Source organism: Capra hircus, chromosome 3 (assembly GCF_001704415.2).
Source record: "Capra hircus breed San Clemente chromosome 3, ASM170441v1, whole genome shotgun sequence".
In the NCBI taxonomy this organism is placed as follows: domain Eukaryota; kingdom Metazoa; phylum Chordata; class Mammalia; order Artiodactyla; family Bovidae; genus Capra; species Capra hircus.
Genome location: NC_030810.1, coordinates 19663208 through 19685790, shown reverse-complemented (window position 1 = coordinate 19685790; position 22583 = coordinate 19663208). Strand labels below are relative to the sequence as shown.

Here is a 22583-nt window from a genome sequence, read left to right as displayed (position 1 = left end):
GAGGTTAAGCTATTTAAGTCCTTTGATGTCAAAAAAGAACTATTGTTATATGTCTTATGAAACACCTAGCATGCTACAACAAAGAACAAACTATGCTGATGAAATCCCCATTGAAGAGACAGCTTATTAGAAAGATTGAGCGTATGTGCTATTTTTAGATGTTCAAAAAGCTAAGTGCAAGTTGTTTTCAGTTGAGTGTTTGATGTCTGTAATAAATTATAAATCTCTGTCATTCTTTCCTGGAACCTTTCATTTTGCCCAGGGATTTGTTTTTGGCAGATTTTTATCTTCTTGAAAAGAATGAGTACAGGGTAACATCTGAGAACTTGGCCCCAACTTGCCTGAAGACTTTTAAATGGCAACTTTCCTTCTTATGACTGCTTTGGTGGGCTGAGGTTGCCTGGGAGGGCCTCAGTATATCCCCAAATATGCCTTTGCTGAACCTACTGGTGGCATAGTGAAAAGCCCAGGAGTTATAACAGAAACAAGTTTAAAAGTTAATTGAGAGAATTTTTGAACATTTTTTCCCATTTCCCACCCCTGCTCTGGGAAATCTCGATGGAGCTTTTCTTTTGACTGTAGTAATTTAGTATATGTATTCACAAGCTTGAAATGTTTTCATCTTATCCTTGTTGGAACTCTGGTCTATAGGATAGGATTTTGCAGCCCTGTACCACATTCAGTAGCCAGAAAAAACTTTCAAGTTCTGTGTGAGCTTGATTCGTTTGAGTCTCTTTCCTTCTACTGGATAACTTTCGTGGAATGAGGGCTGTAGGGTAGGAAGGAACTGTGATAATAAGGTTTATGATAGAAAGCCCAGGGTGTCATCATAAGCTCTCGATACCTTGGGTGACAAGTAGCCCACATGGCTTAGGTTTTTTGAAACTCTTGGCAGGACCACCTATCCTGCTCTGAATCATAAGGTAACCATAGCCTGACCAGTGAAATGGACCCATGTGTACAGTCTGTGGGAAGTCAGTAAGCATTCTGTCAGCATGAGCAGAGTTCATTTGAAGTAGCCTGCAGCTACCCAGCCTTTTTTCAGCTCTTACCTTAGGTATCATCCTCTCCAACAAGCTTTCCCTAGCTTTCTATTTCTAAGACTGGATTAGCTGCCATTTTTCTGTAATCATAGAAAGAATTTAAATTATCTGTTATAGCATCATCTCCCTTCACTAGACTGTGGAATAAGAACCATATCTGGACCTCTCAGAGAGGCCCAGAGAAGATGTTCAATATTTGTTAATGAATAACAGACAGAGGTAAGCTCTTCGTAAACATTTGGAACAAGCTTCTTACTCCTTTAATATAGACACAGATGTTTATGTGAGCCTAAGTGTGAGTGGATGAGATTCAATGATTGTAGACCAGAGGGATCATAACACTGTCTGCTTGGCGTTCACTTTATTTACATCTGTAAGTTCCCACCAAGCCTTAAGTTTACTGACGTTGCTAGGCCTCTGTCCCAAGCAAGTTATCCCAGAGGGAGGGTTATTTTATTTTACTGGAGGGGTAGGGTAGCATAGTGAAAAGAATACAGACTTTCAAAGGAAATCCAAAAAAGAGGATATATGTATATGTATAGCTGATTCACTTTGCTATATAGCAGAAATTACACAACATTGTAAAGCAACTGCACTCCAATAAAAATTAGTTTGAAAAAAGAGTGAGGACTATTAACTTCAAAACAAATTTTATGAAAACTTTACTGTAAAAAAAAATACTTAAGAGCATATTAAATTTTCACATTGCATAATACATGTGGGTACCATGTGGAATCCAGAACCTTTGCTACCTCTCATCACCTGACTTTAGTAGTTTTCATGTTTGACTTCTTTCTGTAGTAAAACAAGGTCTAACCCAGAACACTGTAGGTACCCACATTACAGTACTTACCATACAGTACTTTAATTTTGGTTACATGACTCCTTTCCCCACTGGATTGTGAGCTCCTGGTGGGTAGGGTTGACATCTTGCTCACCTCTCTTCTTTCAGAGAAAGGTATCTAATGAAAGTAGGAAAATAATACACCTGGTCACATTAGGGATTCAATATATGTATGTTTTTTTAATTAATAGGATATTTTAAAATGAGACGTTAGAGATAGTGCAATTATTGGTAGTGCCAAGGAATAGAGTATGACAAAATGGTTGAGTGAAGTGGAGAAAAAAATAATCAGAAGTGAGGTCAAGGAGCCCTAACAATGAGGATGTTGACATTTTACTGAGGTGATAAAAGAAGGAATGAAAGGAAGATAGTTTTAAAGTCTTTCAAAAAAATACTTAGTATTTCTAGCTCAGAGTTTGTTCCTAAAAATATTAGTGCCCTGCCTGCCTCTTCTCATAGCCTTTTCCATAAAGGTAATCACATCCTCTTCTTTTAGCTACTTATTTTGGTATTCACCCGTGTATCTCTAGATAACATGTTTAAATTGTTACTTTCAATTATAGACACTGTTTATTGATTCCCTGCTGTGAAGCATGAGGATTTTGCTCCTTCTAATATAGTTATGGGCTTCCCTAGTGGCTCAGTGGTAAAGAAACCGCTTGCCAATGCAGGAAGCGTGGGTTCCTGGGTCAGAAAGATCCCTGCAGAAGGAAATGGCAACCCACTCCAGGATTCTTGCCTGGGAAATCCCATGGACAGAGGAACCATGGGGTCACAAAAGATTCGGACGTGACTTAGAGACTAAACAACAACAACAACAATATAGTTATATTGTAATTTTAGAAGATAAATATTTAGTGTTTATTTGACTGTGTAGTTTGACCATGTATACTGTTGAGCCTTATAGTCATCTACAGTTTTTTTCCTTTACCACACCATTTCTTTTTTGCCTGAAGGCTAATTATCATAGCTTGTCCTTTCCCAGGCTTCATTTTCTATGAACTTTCTTTTGCCACACCATGGGGCATGCCAGATCTTCCCTGCCATTCCCCTTGCTTTGGGAGTGCAGAGTCTTTAACTGCTGGACCACCAAGGAAGTCCTTCTATGCACTTACTGAGTAACCCCAACCTTTTTACTAGTTGTCTAACCATCTAAGATATTTAGACTCTTTCGCTATTCTATCAATTTCATCTTCCTAAAGAAGTCTCTCCCAGAGTAGTAGTGATTGCCTTCCATGCCTGGTGCTCAGCTATCATTCTGTCATTTCCCTTCATCATCATGAGGATTTACTTTGCCTCTTTTCTTCAGTTTCCTGGAATCCTTATTTTCCTTTTTCTTGGTGTACTCCCCTTGTTTTCTGAAAAACTTACTAGCGCTTCCTGACAAAATTTGTTTTGGAGCTAATTTTTTTTGAGATTTTGCCAGCCTGAAAAATCTCCTTATTCTACCCTCATACTTGATTGATAAGTTTGACGAGGTATAGAATTCTCAGTTGAAAAGCTGATCCTTAAGAATTTTGAAGACTTTGATCCATTGTCTTTACCTTCCAGTGTTGTTAAGTCTTTAAGTTTTATCATTACTAACCTTTTAAATCTGATCACCTATTTCTCTGGAAATTTGTATCATCTTCTCTTTGTCCTGAACGTTCTGAAATTTCACGATGATGTACTTTCATGTGAATCTGTTTTATCCAGGCGAGCCCTCCTCTCAGTGAAACTGTTCAACTTGGATTTTCATGTCCTCCAGTTTAGGGGACCTTTAAAAAATCATTTTATTGATGATTCTTATGTGTTTTTTTTCTCCTATTCTTTTTTTCTGGAAACCTATTCTGATAATGAATCTCTTAGACTGGTACTCTAGTTTTCTTATCTATTCTCTTATATCTTCCATTTCTTTATCTTTTTCTCAAGTTTTATGTGTGGATGGGGTATGTTGACTGTGAGCTTCACTGTAGGGTAATATGATAATGTGGTTGGGGTGTTTCAGGAGACTCTCTTATATTTGTATTTTTAGGTTTTTTCCTCTTAGACTAGTCAGATTTCCCAGAGAGAACTATTAAATTCTGCTGCCTGAAAGGTGAAGACGTGAGGGTCAGGACTAGGGTTGTGGCAGGGAGGGGAATTGGGTGTCTGAGAATCCTGTATGCATTCTTTTTAAAATCCCTCCTTTTCTCTAAGGTACATCCCCTCTCCCTGCTGCCAGTTGTGATTATGCTACCCCAGTCCAGATATCCTCTATTTTATTCTCTTCAGCCATCTGCCACGGTGAGACCCATGCAGTAGTTGGATTGCAGAATAGAAAAGAGGGATCTTTCAAAGGACCTGTTTAATTTTAACTTCTCCCTTCCTAGCTATATACTCATATCAGTTTTGAGCCCTTTTGGGGAGTCTGGTATAAACTGAGTTTGTAGAAAACTTTTCTCAGTTTTCCTACAACTGACTGGAGTCATTTTTTTCAATGTTGTCTCCTCTCCCATTTTCCTGTTTTTTTGTGTGGTTGTGCCCATTTAAAAAATCTTATTACTACTATTTCATTGATATTTTGAGAAAGGAAATTGTAGTTGTGCTTTTTCAATCTATCATCTTTACTTTAAAACTTTCATAATATCTGAAGAAGAAGAGGTGACAAGGGAGTTCCATAGCGGCAACATGGAGGAATACGTGATTTTGTCTGTTGTCATTTGCTTCATGTCATGAACTGGGATAATGGCGTGAGAGAAACAGGCTGGAAATGGTAATGTGTAAGGAGTTTGCCTACTTCCCTCTGGGCCCTTTGGTTGGAGGACAGTATGCAAAACAGAGAAAACGTCCTAAAAATTCCTTTGGTGCTTTTATAATTATGAGTGGTAGACTCTTAGGACCTTAGAATTAGAAAAGGTTTATAAAGACATCTAATCTAGTCTTTTACCCTTCACAAGAATCGTTTTGTGACTATTTCCCATGGAGATTATGCTATGCTTTGTTTGAAAACCTCCAATGGGTATTTCTCATGAGGTTCTAGATACTAGAACGTTTCAGTAATGTTGAACTCATCAGTGCTCCTCTTGTGTTTTGTTTTTTTGGCCCCAACATGTGGCATGAGGGATCCCTAAGTTCTTCTCTTCTCCTGTTTAAGGATTGCTAGGTCTCATGATTTTCAGACCCATCAGCATCCCTGTAACTTCCTTTGATGTCTCTGATTTGTCAGTCTCTTTTAAAATGTTATGTTCAGAAATGTGACCTGAACAGTGACAGTGGTATTATTTACATCCTATGATTTGGAGGTCATTATTATGAGCAATTTATTAATTTTTTATTTAAGTATCATTAATTGACTTACAGTATTATATTAGTTTCATGTTGTACGACATAATGATTTGATATTTTTATACATTACAAAATGATCACAGATTTCTTAATTTCAATAAAAGCCAAGTCTTACAATCATACAGTACTTTACAGTTTTCAAGTATCTTGTAATTTAACCTATCTTGAGAAACGCTGGACTGGAAGAAAACCAGCTGGAATTAAGATTGCCAGGAGAAATATCAATAACCTCAGATATGCAGATGACACCACCATTATGGCAGAAAGTGAAGAGGAACTCAAAAGCCTCTTGATGAAAGTGAAAGTGGAGAGTGAAAAAGTTGGCTTAAGGCTCAACATTCAGAAAACTAACATCATGGCAGCTGGTCCCATCACTTCATGGGAAATGGATGGGGAAACAGTGGAAACAGTGTCAGACTTTAGTTTGGGGGGCTCCAAAATCACTGCAGATGGTGATTGCAGCCATGAAATTAAAAGACGCTTACTCCTTGGAAGAAAAGTTATGACCAACCTAGGTAGCATATTCAAAAGCAGAGACGTTACTTTGCTGACTAAGGTCCGTCTAGTCAAGGTTATGGTTTTTCCAGTCAGTCGTCATGTATGCATGTGAGAGTTGGACTGTGAAGAAGGCTGAGCGCCGGAGAATTGATGCTTTTGAAGTGTGGTGTTGGAGAAGACTCTTTGAGAGTCCCTTGGACTGCAAGGAGATCCAACCAGTCCATTCTGAAGGAGATCAGCCCTGGGATTTCTTTGGAAGGAATGATGCTAAAGCTGAAACTCCAGTACTTTGGCCACCTCATGTGAAGAGTTGACTCATTGGAAAAGACTCTGATGCTGGGAGGGATTGGGGGCAGGAGGAGAAGGGGATGACAGAGGATGAGATGGCTGGATGGCATCACGGACTCGATGGACATGAGTCTGAGTGAACTCTGGGAGTTGGTGATGGACAGGGAGGCCTGGCATGCTGCGATTCATGGGGTCGCAAAGAGTCAGACACGACTGAGCGACTGAACTGAACTCAACTAGTTTTTTTATCAGCTGTGATTTAGTGTTAAGTAGCAAGAGGCAATGGCACCCCACTCCAGTACTCTTGCTTGGTAAATCCCATGGACGGAGGAGCCTGGTAGGCTACAGTCTGTAGGGTAGCGAAGAGTCAGACACGACTGAGTGACTTCACTTTCACTTTTCACTTTCATGGATTGGAGAAGGAAATGGCAACCCACTCCAGGGTTCTTGCCTGGAGAATCCTAGGGATGGGGGAGCCTGGTAGGCTGCCGTCTGTGGGGTTGCACAGAGTCGGATACTACTGAAGCGACTTAGCAGTAGCAGCAAAATGCCTGACCGAATTTAAATGTAATATAGGTATGTATAAAGAAGTAGATTCATTTAGCACCAACTATTTTTTTTGAGGGGTGTGTATTTTGGAAGGCAATATGATGGCAAAGGGGCAGATCACATAGTATTTCTGAGCCTACTTTTTGTCTATAAAATGAGTTTAACTATTTTGATATTTTAGAATTATGTGAATTTAGAATTAAATTCAAATATATGTAAAAGCTTTGTAAATGGTAAAATGCTGTCCAATTTTAAGTTACTTGTTTTTGCCATCAACTTAGAGATAACATAGCCTTAGAGAACCAACTGAACTGAGATGGTAGCAGTAGACTAATTAGTTTCCAAACTGGAATCTTTATGGATCACAATTCTAAAAGTATGTGATTCATCAGGCTATTGCTAAAAAGGTTTTCAGAAACACGTTTTAATGAATGAACTTGGATGGTAACATCTCTTTAACCAGAATGGTTAGCTTGTTATGGATTTTTGTGCCTAATTGACTTCTCTGATCAACTGAGAATTGCCATACATGGATTATTACTTTGGAATTAATTCAAGCTTTTTATTTTAATTGAGTATATTTCAATTGATATAAATATTGTATAGGTTATAGGCATACAGTTGGTTAGATAGCATCACCACCTCAATGGACATGAATTTGAGCAAACTCCAGGAGATAGTACAGGACAGGGAAATCTCGTGTGCTGCAGTCATGGGGTTGCAAAGAGTGGGACACAATGACTGAATGCACCACACACATAGTGATTCACAGTTTTTAAAGGTTATACTCTATAGTTATTATAAATATTTATTGTATTCCCATGTTGTACAGAAAGTTTTCAAGTTTAATTAAATTTAGTGAGCCTCAAAATTACATTTAACATGATTTAATCTTTCATGAAGATTTCCAAAGTTAACTTTAAGGTCGCCACTATTATTAATGCCACTGAACCCAGAATATGGCTCTAGATAGAGAACTGATAATAGATTGACCCTGGTAATCATACAGTTTTGTGCCATGAAGGGCTTCAAAGTTGGTGCAGGCTTTTATCTTATAAATGAGGAAACTGAGGCTCAAAGAGGGAATGACTTATTCAGAGTCACATGTGTAATTAATAGGAAGAGTAAACATGTCTAATCTTAGAAGTTACTTTTTAGGGATGATAAAATTCTGATTTTAGTTTCTTTTTTTTGTTGTTTGTTTAAACTTGACAGTTGTTTGTTTCTCATATTGTTATAAATGCTCCTCTTTCACAACCCTCTGCTGATCTTCTTCCAAACTTTTAGGTTTCTAAGTAAACTGGACAGTTCCTATGTCATATACTTCAGGGTAAAATTAATATTCAAGTTACAGGCAGAAAATATGTAATGTAATTGTAAGAGCATACTCTGTGGTCTTGAAATGGAGCAGTGATACATTTATCCTGTGGCATATGTGTGTCTGACACAAAGAAAAAGAATGAAGTTATTTATTATAAATTCAGAATAATAGATAATTTCAAAGTGAAAGTTTGATTTGAGAAAATAAAAAGCCTTTGTTATTTCTCAATTAATATCAGTACATTTGGAGATTAAAATTAAATTGTAGATGTCTAAATCCTGGAAGAGATGTAGTCAGCATTCTTATGTAGAACTCATTTAACAGAAATTAACACATTCTCAGTTAGTTTTTAGCTTCGCATAGGAAAGATGAGTAGAATTCTTCCATTTGTTCTTAACCTGAAGAGGAAAACTTACTGTAGAAAGGTGAATGAGCTAAAATTATTATAACTGTAAATGTTGAACCTGCATTTAAAAATTATAAATCTGGCATATCACCCTCTAGTCATGCTGTCCAGGACAATGGCATTTGATTTCTTTCCTTTCAGACATCTCTGCCTTTTTCTTTGGAGGCAGCAGATTTGTCCCCTACCTCATTGCTTCAGGAAGCTGCCAAGTTACCTCTGTGATCCCTGCCCTAACTCCAAATAGCCACAAGTTTTACAGAGGACACTCAGCTCTGTCAGAAAGTATGCTGTTTCTAAACATCTAAAATTGGATGTTCTAATCTTTGAGTCAGTTTAAACAAGGAAAAGGAAGTAACAAGAAGATTGCCAGTATTTACTGATGCTTTTGTTTGCTAGTAGCAGGTTGAATTCTGAGGATACAAAGATATAAGAGCTCCTTATGAAGATCAAAATCTAGATGGAGAAAAAACAGCTTAGTGATTTAAGGTCAGTAATGGATCGGAAAAGACCTTATCTCTAGATGAGACAATATATTGACTCTTTGTTTTCCAGTAACTATGACCTGAATCTTGATGCGGTGGAAAGAGAGAATTGGGAAAGCATTCTTGGCAGTTTACTCTAGCAAATTAACATTAACTGTGTGGAGGGGGGATTGTGGGAGAGAGGCTGACTAATTAGGTAGGTGGAGTCACATTTTGAAGAAAAGATTCTGATGCTGGGAGGGATTGGGGGCAGGAGGAAAAGGGGATGACAGAGGATGAGATGGCTGGATGGCATCACCGACTCAATGGACGTGAGTTTGAGTGAACTCTGGGAGATGATGATGGACAGGGAGGCCTGGCGTGCTGCGATTCATGGGGTTGCCTGGCGTGCTGCGATTCATGGGGTTGCAAAGAGTCGGACACGACTGAGTGACTGAACCGAACTGAACTGAATGTCATGGTAAGGAATTTGAACTTAATCCTATAGAGCGATGATCTCCAAAATAGAGTGTTCTCAGAGCCAGAGGGTGTGCAGGATGGAGTCCCAGAGGAAAATATTAGAATCTCTAGTTCTTATTTTCTTGGGCTCTAAAGTCACTGCAGATGGTGACTGTAGCCATGAAATTAAAAGATGCTTGCTCTTTGGAAGAAAAGAGATAACAAACCTAGACAGCATATTGAAAAGCAGAGACATCACTTTGCCGACAAAGGCCTATATAGTCAAAGCCATGGTTTTTCCAGTTAGTCATGTACAGATGTGAGAGTTGCACCATAAAGAGGTTGAGTGCCGAAGAATTGATGCTTTTGCACAGTGATGCTGGAGAAAACTTGAGAGTCCCTTGGACAGCAAGGAGATCAAACCAGACAATCCTAAAGGAAATCAACCCTGAATATTCATTAAAGGACTGATGCTGAACTTGAAGCTCCACTACTTTGGCCATCTGATGTGAAGAGCCAGCTCATTGAAAAAGACCCTGATGCTGGGAAAGATTGAAGGCAGGAGGAGAAGGGGATGATAGAGGATGAGATGGTTGGATGGCATCACTGATACAACGGACATGAATTTGAGCAAACTCCAGGAGATGGTGAAGAACAAGGAAGCCTGGCGTGCTGCAGTCCATGGGGTTGCAAAGAGTCGGACATGACTTAGAGACTAAACACAACAACTAGTTCTTTTAATTTTATTTCTTCTTTTAAAAGTATCTGTTTTTTATATGTTATAGAAAGAGTATATTCTATCATTTATAGTGATTTGTGTGTTTTTAAATAAATTTAAGTGAGAATAAATGGATAGTATTTATCTTTTTGTTTGGAGAATACTACTTTAGGGCAAGAATTCACAGAAGAACTGTACAAAAAAGATCTTCACCACCAAGATAATCACGATGGTGTGATCACTTACCTAGAGCCAGACATCCTGGAATGTGAAGTCAAGTGGGCCTTAGAAAGCATCACTACAAACAAAACTCATGGAGGTGACGGAATTCTAGTTCAGCTGTTTCAAATCCTAACAGATGATGCTGTGAAAGTGCTGCACTCAATATGCCAGCAAATTTGGAAAACTCAGCAGTGGCCACAGGACTGGAAAAGGTCAGTTTTCATTCCAATCCCAAAGAAAGGCAATGCAAAGAATGCTCAAACTACCGCACAATTGCACTCATCTCACACGCTAGTAAGTAATGCTCAAAATTCTCCAAGCCAGGCTTCAGCAATACATGAACCGTGAACTTCCAGATGTTCAAGCTGGTTTTAGAAAAGGCAGAGGAACCAGAGATCAAATTGCCAACATCTGCTGGATCATGGAAAAAGCAAGAGAGTTCCAGAAAAACATGTATTTCTGCTTTATTGACTCTGCCAAAGCCTTTGACTGTGTGGATCACAATAAACTATGGAAAATTCTTAGAGGTGGAAGTACCAGTCCACCTGACCTACCTCTTGAGAAATCTATATGCATCAGGAAGCAACAGTTAGAACTGGACATGGAACAACAGACTGGTTCCAAAAAGGAAAAGGAGTATGGCTATATATTGTCACCCTGCTTATTTAACTTCTTTGCAGAGTACATCATGAGAAATGCTGGGCTGGATGAAGCATAAGCTGGAATCAGGATTGCTGGGAGTATATGCAGATGACACCACCCTTATGGCAGAAAGTGAAGAAGAACTAGAGAGCCACCTGATGAAAGTGAAAGAGGAGAGTGAAAAAGTTGGCTTAAAGTTCCACATTCAGAAAGCTAAGATCATGACATCTGGTCCCATCACTTCATGACCAATAGATGGGGAAACCGTGGAAACAGTGGCTGACTTTATTTTGGGGGGCTCCAAAATCACTGCAGATGGTGACTGCAGCCATTAAATTAAAAGACCCTTACTCCTTGGAAGGAAAGTTGTGACCAACCTAGATAGCATATTAAAAAAGGAAAATGGAGACATTACTTTGCCAACAAAGGTCCATCTAGTCAAGGCTTTGGTTTTTCTGGTAGTCATGTATGGATGTGAGAGTTGGATTGTAAAGAAAGCTGAGCACCGAAGAATTGATGCTTTTGAAGTGTGGTGTTGGAGAAGACTCTTGAGAGTCCCTTGTACTGCAAGGAGACCCAACCAGTTCATCCTAAAGATCAGTCCTGGGTGTTGATTGGAAGGACTGATGTTGAAGCTGAAACTCCAGTACTTTGGCCACCAGATGCGAAGAGCTGACTAATTTGAAAAGACCCTGATGCTGGGAAAGATTAAGGTCAGGAGGACAAGGGGATGACAGAGGATGAGATGGTTAGATGGCATCACCAACTCAATGGACAGGAGTTTGGGTGGACTCTGGGAGTTGGTGATGGACAGAGAGGCCTGGCGTTGCAGCCCATGGGGTCACAAAGAGTTGGACACAACTGAGCTACTAAACTGAAAACTGAAACTGAAGCAGTAGAAATTGGAGTACAGATTAGAATATGGGAAAAATTACAGTGAGAGAAACCAATTAAGATACTGGAAAAATATTTTGAGGCCTAAATCAGGACAATGGAAATAAAAGAGGAGGACTTGGGGCCAGTGAAATATGGGGATGGGGTAGGGAAACTTGGCTGGAGAAAGAGGACTTCAATCCTAGGCTCTGGCCAGCTTTCTGACTTCAGATCCTAGAAGGTGGTGATACTGTGTTTAAGTTAAGGAACAGAGGAAGGATATTTAGTTGAAAGCCTAAGGATTGTCATGTTTCTTATTTACATTACTAAGTTGGTCATTCCTTCCTGCACCTGCTCGTCCAACCAGTGTAAAAAATAAAATGGCAGCTGGCCCTTTGGTGAGCACTTTGGGGACTGACGACTGTGAATCTTTTCCAGGCATTTTCAACGAAAATTGAGCATAGTGAGATCTCTATTGCAGTTAGCCATGGGTAATTATTAAAGATTGAAGGCAGGAGGAGAAGGGAGCGACAAAAGATGAGATGGTTGGATGGCACCACTGGACTCGATGGACATGAGTTTGTTTGAGCAAGCTCCAAAATTTGTTAATGGACAGGGAAGTCTAGCGTGCTGCAGTCCATGGGGTTACAAAGAGTCGGACATGACTGAGCGACTAAACTGAACTGAACTGAATTATTAAAGCACCAAACTACTCTTGGAGATTGGATTGGGACTGGACCACATAGAAAAATGTAAATTGTGACAATTCACAGTTGCACCAAATCGCTGAATTCATTAGTTCCTTATTGGCAGGGGTGGGTATTGGGTGGTGATTTGGATCATAGTCATTGTTTGTGGAAGTGCTGAGTGGGTAAAAGCATGGTAGTTACTTTACCCTGACAGTGTTTTTCCAGGGGAGTAAGTGTGTTTTTCTTTCTCCTTGCTGTAGGAAATTGTTTGCCAGATTGTGTTACTTATAACAATCTATCATGGAACAGCTGCCAGGAAAAGAAAAGAGGCTATTCCCAGTAGCTCTTCCCACCTCCTACCCTACCATTATCACCACACATGCATACATCCGGTTTTGTTTTTTTCTTCTAGTTTTACTCAGTGGTTTTGGCTTGATTGAAAATGTTCTTATAATGACAGATTTCGGGACTTTGCCGTGGCTTGGTAATTGGGTTTTCTAAGCTCTATTTGTTTGCTTTAGCCAAGACTAATCGGCAGCAGTTCAAGTTTTGAATTCTGGGGTATCTTAAACACTAAAGTGCTATCTTCTACCTTCCCTTGAAGACCTTGTATGTTTCCGCTTGGTCAAAAATGCACGCATTTACTGTCCTTTAGAACTGTACTTTTCACCCTTGATGTTGCCCTCGTTCCTTTACAGGAGCAGGCTTGGGTAAAGCTTACTGAGGACTGATAGGATAGTGAATAGGGAGGTCTGTGGAGATGCCAGTTGGTCTCTGCAGATGACACATACTCTGATGTTAGAAAAGAACACAAGGCAACTGAGGGTTGATGTCTCCCAGGAACTTTCAAGTTAATTGCATTTCAGATACACAATTGCTTCACAGTCCAAACAGTCTATGTTTATTCATGGTTTGTGGTCACACGTGATCAGAAATACTTCTGGCTCTTTTAGGAGTTTTTCCTCTTTCTCTCTGTGGGTTCCAGTTAGTAGAAGAACATTTGCATTTCTAGAATGGCCTTTACATTTTTAGAATAAAAATTAAAACAATAGTCATTTATTTTCTTACAATTATAACTTTTATTAAACAAAAATGAACAGTATTAAAAAGATATAAGGATGATTTCATTTTCCTTTTAGACTTTAGTTTCTTCTTCCAGGATTTCTAGCCTTGGAAACAAAGTACATTGATCTGTCAGCAAAGACTTTCCTTTGGAAATGCAGTTGCAAAGAGAACAAGAATGTGTTTGGTCTCAGTGAGAGTGGTGCATTCTTTGGGAACAGGCAGGAAGAGGGCTTGACGGAATAGCACCTCCATCTGTATCCCAGGTTCTGCCCTTTCAGACTGAATCCTTTCATTTCACATTGAGAACAGATGGCAACCAGACACTAGGAGGAGGGCTCTGTTTCTTGTGCTCCTTGGGGATTTCGCATTCAGTTTAGCAAAAAGTCATCTAAAAGCAGAGAGAAAAATGAGGCTGCAGACTGTTCACAATTATGCAGGACTTGTTTGGCATTCATTATGCTGACAGGTTTGTTTTCTGCAGATATTGAATGATAACAGCATTAATTTTCCAAGACAGCATTGTCACCACTTCAGAAGCATCTGCATTGGGGTCATTTTCTTCACTTTGGAGTACAGTTAATAACTTAATTTATTGTGGAACAGTCAGCTTGCAGAAATCAGTCATCTTATTAGAGAAACTTAGAAAAATAGAAAGGATTTTTTTTCTTCAACAAACTGTTATTTTCATTGTAATGAGATGGGGTAACTTCTGTGCGGCTCTAGTGAAATGTCTTTAGTAACGGCCCATGCTTCCTGCCTTTCTAAGTACTGTTAACAAGAAGTGGGATTCTGCAGGCTATTTCTTCCTTAGCTTGCATGTATGTGGGCTGATTTGTTAATGTTTGACGGTTCCTGGATGGTGAGTTGCAGGCTTAGGAATTTTTTTTCCTAAAAAGAAGATGTTTATAGGAACTTTTTTTTTTAAGCTCAGTTAAGATCCAGAAAGAACTAAGAGAGCCTTAATAAGTAGAAGAGTAGAAAAAGAAAAAAATCCAAATTTGAACTTCTTAAACCTGAAGCCTTCAAAAGGAATTGTTTACGTTATAAATAATGAGTTTTATGTAGAAAAAGAAATGATGGTCCTAGTACAGATTCTGTATTTGGAATAAGAAATTACAGGCAGTAAGATAAGGCATTCTGATGGTTGAGTCTCACTTTCTGAGCAAGTGTGATTCTTTTTCCTAGAATGTAAGTTGAAATTATCTATTTTCCCCCAAAGCAAGAATCTTGATTTTAAATTAAAATCTTAGAAAAGTTGGAGCCACTTACAAAAATTTCTCTAGATATTCACTTTATTCTTTAACCTAAATAATGTAGTCCAGTGTTTTTCAGACTTTTTTAAAATAGCAGAATTTGTATTGTTATGAGGATTAAATGCTTTTATACATACCCAAGGTTGTAGTATAATGGTTTATTAGCTTGACTGTTTTCCCAAAAAGGGGCACATTATAATATATTCATCCTATTATTTATTTCCTAGTATTATAGCAAAGTGACTGCTTTAAAATAAAGCATTTCACAATCTTATTGGATAATCAGACTGTGTGAAAGCACCTTTTAAACTGTAAAGAGACATATAAATTTTAAGATCATTAACTCCATAGTCACAGAAATAGACAATGTGATGGTTTTCATACTCTCTTCCTTAGAGCCCAGGATTCCAGAGGTGCCTCAGGGACAGCAGCAGTAAGACACACACAAAGGGGAGGTAGGACTTCCAGACCCTCCTCCAACACAGTTCAGCTAGAACAACCCCATTTATTTTACCTATTCCACCACTGTGAAAAAGGTCTGAGGACAAGTGTCCAGTTTGTGTGTGCTTCTGAGAGAGACATTGTGAGTTTATCCTGTGATGATTTTGTGTGATCCTTTGTCCCTTGTGATACTGACTTTTCCTCTTCTCCTTTGACAGACAGATGTACTGGTCCTGAGCTGTGATCTGATAACAGATGTTGCCTTACATGAGGTTGTGGACCTATTCAGAGCTCATGATGCATCACTTGCCATGTTAATGAGAAAAGGTCAAGAAAGCTTAGAACCAGTTCCAGGTCAAAAGGGGAAAAAAAAAGCAGGTAAGGAGGGTGGAGTTTGATTTATTTGTCAACTTCTTATAATTATCATTCATGCTTTCACTTAAAAACAGATATTTATTGAAAACTGACTGTGCTGTAGGCACTGTGCTAGGGGTAAAGAAGCTTATAACTATTGATTGGATTCTGTATTATCCAAGAGGCTTTTGTCTACAGAGAGGAGCACTCAGAACTGTTTGCATTGTGTAACTGAATACATATACGTGAGAAACAAAAAAATCTAATTTAAAATCACTTTTTAAAAAATAATTAAAATCCAGTGACAAGTTAGATATCTTTAAGCAATTAAGATTACTATTGCACATTTAGAATGGTTGATTCTTTTTTTTTTTTTAAGTTGTTTCAAAGTAGTTTATTTAGGGGTTCCATTTTCACTCCTCAATAGATTTTATGTATTTCTCATATGCTTCTTCACTCATTAGTTCATCTAGTTCTGAAGGATTACTGAATGATCAGCCAACCATCTTCATAACAAGACTTGTTGACAAATCCTGGATTTCTGCTAGAGCTTTATTAATTTCAGTTACTTCTCCTGATAGAGGAGAATAGAGTTCACTAGCAGCTTTCACACTTTCCAAAGCACCAAACTCCTCTTGTTTGTTCAACTTCGTTCCAACTTCAGGCAGACTACAGTAAACAACATCTCCCAAAGCTTGCTGTGCAAAATTGCTGATTCCCACTATTCCAACACCGTTTTCTGTTGTTACACATTCGTGTTTTTCTGTGAATTTCCGCACCGACAGCAGAGGAGGGCCGGTGCACAGCGCCCAGACGGCACTCGCCCACAGTCCCCAGGGCCGCAGCAAGCAGGGTGCACTGGGTGCCGAGATGGTGCGCAGGCGCAAGATGGCCCACACACACTGCACCACGTGCAGCGCCAGGTTCGCACGGGTGCACAGCGTCTCCGCGCCGCACCTCTAGAATGGTTGATTCTCTTGAATACTCCAATGACCCTGAAAGTTGCTCAGTCTTGTCTGACTCTTTGCAACCCCATGGACTATACAGTTCATGGAATTCTCCAGGCCAGAATACTGGAGTGGGTAGCCTTTCCCTTCTCAAAGGGTTCTTTCAACCCGGGAATTGAACCGTCTCCCACATTGCAGACAAATTCTTTAGCTGAGCCGACACGAACCCAAAATAGCCAGTAAACAAAACAGTCATTAACCATGTTTTGTCTTGGGATTACAACATATCTTGATATTTCCCCAGATTCCAGTAGTGGGCTATTTTTTTAATTTTCAGAGAGTTATAGTAATCTTACCAGATCCAAAAGAAAAGGAATAATACTCTACTTCAGCCAGGGTTATAGAATTTGGGTTTTTGGCTTATTGATTTTTAGTTAAGGCATAGTTCGTGACTACTTTTCCCAGAGTATTTCAGCTGAATCATTCATACTATGACTGGGCTACTTTTAATGAGTGAACTTATGACCAAAAAACTTTGTTAGAGCGTACTTTTATATAGGTTTTAGTTTTTCCTATAATGTGTTTTTTCCCCCTGGAATGATGTGTCCTTTAGATTTTTCTTAGCCAGCATTATATAACCCATTGTCCTATCTTTATATATTGACATGGTCTGTTACAATTATTAGAAGCTATGTATGGTTTATTAGTATCTGATTATTATTAATAGAGCCACCTAGAATGTTCATTCATAGGATTTTAATAATGTAGTTTGTACTTTTAGCTCTCTTTTTCAGAACATTTGGTTAATTTATTATTTTGAACTATAGCATTGAAATGTCTTTCTAGGTGCTTTTTGTATTAAAGCAATCATTGATACAGATTAATCGTTGAATCCTCTTTCTATACTTCCTACGTGGATCAGTCCTTTGGTTCTTGATGTAATTTCTACTTTTGTGAGCTCTGGTTTGCTTACTCACAATTCCTTGTATTCATCCTTTTCTACCTACTAGATAGAAGCAAGTGTATTGTCAGACTTTATAAACATATATATATTTTACAAATATTATTGTTTTCTTTTTTATAATCCTCTACTTATAACAATGCAAAAAAATCAAATACCTTACTATAGTTACTCTTGGTATTATAACTTTTTTGTACATTGTATATTAGCTTTTATGTCTTAATTATCATTATAGATGAGTAGCTTTTCATAATTTTATCTTAAATTAACTATTATCTGTTTATTTTAAAATTGATGCTTAAATGGTAACAACATGGTTATTGGAAGTTTCTTTAAGGTGGCTCTTCTGTTTTTGAAAAAGTGTGATGTTAGCTGGTAACTTGCTATATGGTTAGATTCTGAGTACGGAGGGCAGGGGAGCTGGAAATGGTACTAGAGAGAATACAGGGATTAGACTAACGAGTTTGAACTTTATCCCTGAAACAGTAGGGATGTATTTGAGGAATTTTAAACAAGAGAATGTCATAATCAGATTTATATTTTTGATTTTTTCATTCTTTACATGAAATTTTGAACTCCTCAGTATCTATATTTTGTTGTATTTGAGGACTAAGTTTTAAATTCTTACCATGGAATGCTATGCATTTCAATGATAAGCATTTTTTTTTAAGAGTCATAAATTTCTCAGATTGTGTGTTTGGTCTGCCTCTTGACTGCTCTTATGTGCCGGAACAGCCAGTGGTCCTCTCTTTCTCAGATATTGTTTAATAGTCTGGATCTGTTAGATCCAAGTTTCCCAAACAGTGTTCTTACTGGCTTATGGGAGAATGGCTAATGGCTAGATGTTTCAGGACCCATCTTTCTTCGTGTTGCCACTTCCTTCTCAGATTTTTAGGAACTAAAGATACTGAGGAGGGCAGGATCAAATTAATTTATGTTTGGATTTTTGGAGCTTATTCTTCCCCCTGCTGCAAGCCTTTATATGTGATGTTCTCTGCCAGAAATGCTCTCCCCTTACCTGAAACACATGCACTCTAAATCCAACTTAACTTCAAGTTATCTGCTGAGAGAGGCCTTCCTTGACCCTCTAATTCAACCCCTATTTGCCTATATATGGCAGCCCTACTCTTGTACCTACTCTCTCCTCTATTGAACTATAAGCTCCATGAAAATAGGAGTCATGTCTGTTTTGTTTAGTTTATCCCCGCATCTGGCTCAGTTATGGCCCATGGTGACCAGTTAGTAGATACTACTGAATGGTTGAGGGGCCTGCCTATAAAGGTATCTCTTATTGCCCTCAAGGTAAGAGAAAGTATATTCAAGCCCTAGATGTTTAAGTCCTAAAAATTAGAGTCTAAGTTGTAGTTGGATTCATGAATGGGTATTATAAGAGTCTGAGTTTCAGCAATATACAATATACTGACACTACATTGCCTTTTTTTTTTTTTTAATTTAATCTTAGTTCCCTGACCAGGGATCAAACCTAAGCCCCAGCCAGAAGAAGCGCAGAGTCCTAAATACTTGATCACCAGGGAATTCCCATTGCCTATTAACTTGTGTTTAGAAATGTTTCCAAGACTTTTCAATTAAACAGCTGCTGCTGTAGCATGGTTGTTAAATGCACAGGTTCCGGAATTCAGACTGAGTGGGCTTCAGTGCTCAAAAACTGTGCAGTCTTGGACAAATTATCTAACTAACCTGAACTTCATTTTCTTTAGCTGTAAAATGAGACTGAATCTTTTGAGGATTTTTGTGTGAGAATTAAATGAGATGTCTGTATATCAGGCAATCTACTTCTTGAAACAGCATAGTTGGCCCTCTATATCCAGGTTTCACAATATGAATTCAACCAACCAGTTGTATAAAGATTTCCATTTACCATCCCTTGCTTAGAAAATCCAAGATCCAAAATCTTCTCTCTCAATTTCAGTGAGAACATATTGTATTTATTTTGCTTCATCACAGATAACATGTTTACTAAGAGGCTTTTTTTCCTGGGCATTCTTCTATACAACTGTTTAATGCTATTAAAATTATGGTTTTCTGATACAAATTATTGATTATTATCTCTACAGTTCCCGTGTCTCTTGGAATGTTTGAAATGGAAAATGTTGTAGGAAACTGAATGGTTCAGAATTTGAACTCATGGCTTCTAACACCACAAACTTGACTTTCTAGTTCATTTCTTTTTTTAAAAAATTTAATTTTAATTTTTTATCAGTGTGTTATTTAACTTACCCAGTTCACTGTAGTATTTCTCAAACTCTTCCCTAGTTCTCAGAGTAATGGATAGCTTTGGTCCAGACTGGGTTAAGTCCTTTCAGTCGTGTTCAGCTGTTTGCAACCCCATGGACTGTAGCCTGCCATGATCCTCTGTCCAAGAGAGTTTCCAGGCAAGAATACTAGAATGGGTTGCCATGCCTTTCTCCAGGGGATCTTTCTGACCCAGGGATTGAACCAATGTCTCTTATGTCTCCTGCATTGGCAGGCAGGTTCTTTACCTGGGTCCAAACTAGATCAATATATATCAGGGTGCTTCAGAATCTCACAAATGAAAGCTGTCACTTGGTTGTCACCTGTCAGTCAGCTTAGCTCCCTCTATATTAACACATGTTGGCAGGCAGTTCTGAGCCTGTATTTCTTTTGCTTCAGCTTCCTTTATTTCTCTCAAAGCTCTGCTTCAACAAGCAAACTTCTACTCCTGTTTAGGCTTCTGATTTATCTCTTTTTCTCTTCTCAATCTCATTCTTTCTGCCCCAACCTGTTTTTTCCCCTAATTATGTCCAACAGAAGTGATTGAAACTCCTGCGTACTCAAAACTGAAATTCTTGTGTTTGAGGAATCAGTGTACAGAAATAAGTTCAAATATAGTAGAAATTGTATGTCATGGTGTGACAGGTACAATAGCAGGAACATGTACAAAATACAGGGAGCAATTTAATGTTTCAGTTACAGGGAAGTGTGTTTCAAGGCATAATATTTGAAAAGAAGGAGGTGAGTGATTTACTTAGGTATAGACAGGGGTAGCTGGTATGAAATCAGATCCCTGGCTATCAAATACATTAAATTTTGATGTAGTCATTGAATTTAGGACATATTATATATGAAATCTATGCTAAGCCCTATATGAGAAACATAAATAATCAAGATTTGCCCACAAGATAAAATTAATGGGGCTAGGTAGTTTTGTTACTTTACCAACTTGTATAATCCATCTATGGCCTAATAACACTTTGTGGATAGTTGTTCAAAAATCATATCAGTGGTAAGTGACGGAATCAGAATTTGAACTCATGGCTTCTAACTCCACAGCCTTGACTTTCTAGTTCATTTCTTTTTTTAAAAAATTTAATTTTAATTTTTTATCAGTGTGTTATATGCCCATGATTTTACAAGTACTATAATTATTCATGGTGAGTGAGTGAGTGAATGAGTAAGTGAAGTCGCTCAGTCGTGTCCGACTCTTTGCGACCCCGTGGACTGTAGCCTACCAAGCTCCTCTGTCCATGGGATTCTCCAGGCAAGAGTACTGGAGTGGGTTGCCATTTCCTTCTCCAGGGGATCTTCCCGACCCAGGGATCGAACCCAGGTCTCCCACATTGCAGGCAGACACTTTAACCTCTGAGCCACCAGGGAAGCCCCTTATTCATGGTATATTGTAAAACAGAATTAAATCTTTTTAAGTTTCACAGTAGAAAGTAAGTAGATAATTCCTAAAACTAAAAATATCAAGACACAGCAAACAAAAGCATGTCATTTGAGATGTGGGATTAAATGTGAAAAAAAATTGGCTAAAAATGTCAAGTGGCTGCCTCCGAGTATGGTGAGGATAGACAGGATGGGGGTTATTCATAGTATATTGTAATAAGTTGCAACCCCCATCCTGTCTATCCTCACCATACTCGGAGGCAGCCACTTAACATTTTTAGCCAATTTTTTTTCACATTTAATCCCACATCTCAAATGACATGCTTTTGTTTGCTGTGTCTTGATATTTTTAGTTTTAGGAATTATCTACTTACTTTCTACTGTGAAACTTAAAGATTTAGTTCTGTTTTACCATACCCTCTCCCCCCACACACAAGGCATGTAAATTTCCAGTCTCCCCAGCTTCCTAATACAGTGACATACTTATATTATAGTGTTGATTAACTGAATATATGTTTACATTATTATGAGCTGATAAATGATATTCACAGCAGAACCTTGTAGTATGTTGTTATTTTTCTCTTTATTTTCCTAAAAATTGTCCCGTTTTTTCATTTGCCTAATTTTCTATGTATTTATTACCAATTCAACCTTAATCCCAGTTGTGTGAATTTCCTCCTCTAATTACTTTCCAACAGTCTAAGTATTCCCAGAATTTCAAATTCTTGAAGATCTCTCTCCTAGATTCTGGATTAGTTGCTCTGCTATAGAACTGTCTTTTTTGGTTCACCCTTCATTCTCATATCTTGCGCCTCATATTTTCCTCTTTCTTAGCTTATGTACCTTTGTGGGTGTGTGTATAAAAATATATCCTCTGGTAGCCTCCTAAGATGGGATTTGTGAAAAATAAATTTTGTGAGCTTTTGCACATCTTTATTCTGCTCTCATACTTATTGGATATTTTGGCTGGATATAAAATTCTCATGGAAATCCTGACCCCTCAAAATTTTGAAGGTATTATTTCACTATACTCTAGCTTTTCTGTGAAGTCCAATGAAATAGTGATTCTTGAGGCTTTTCCCTTTCTAGAAACTTATAGAATCTTATTATTTCCAAACTTGTAAAATTTCACATTGATATGCCTTAGTGTTTGATTGTCATCTCTTGTGTTGAATGACATCTCTTGTGTTGGATGATCTCTTGGGCCTTTCAATCTGAAAATTCAAGTCCTCAGTTCTGAAATTTTTTTCTCAAATTAATCTCCTTTTTTAAAAAAAATTAAGTGAATTTTTATTCATACATGTTTAATTTTCTCTTAGACTCCAATTCTCTGTTTTGTTTGCCTGTTTTTTTTTTTCATTAAAGTATGTTATAGTTGGTTTACAATATTATCTAAGTTTCAGGTGTACATCATAGTGATTCAGTTTCTAAAGATTATATTCCATTTATAGTTATTATAAAATACTGACTATATTCCCTGTGCTGTACAATCTATTTTTTTTAGCTTATTTATTTTATACATGGTTGTTTGTGCCTGTTAATACCCTACCTCTGTTACGCCTCCATCTTCCTTCTCCCCACTGGTAACCACTAAG

The 22583-nt window shown here is 38.1% G+C and overlaps 1 protein-coding gene and 1 pseudogene across 2 annotated transcripts in view; one reads left to right on the top strand and one right to left on the bottom strand.

Annotated features, from left to right (window-relative positions):
• The window catches only part of EIF2B3 (eukaryotic translation initiation factor 2B subunit gamma), a 120710-nt gene that overhangs the window by 26220 nt on the left and 71907 nt on the right, over positions 1–22583 (top strand). For both annotated transcript variants that reach the window (XM_018043491.1, XM_005678550.3), the window contains exon 4: positions 15297–15456. In XM_018043491.1, the coding sequence (XP_017898980.1) occupies positions 15297–15456 (160 nt within the window). The remainder of the gene's footprint in view (positions 1–15296; positions 15457–22583) is intronic.
• On the bottom strand, positions 15815–19312 carry LOC102174621 (annotated as a pseudogene).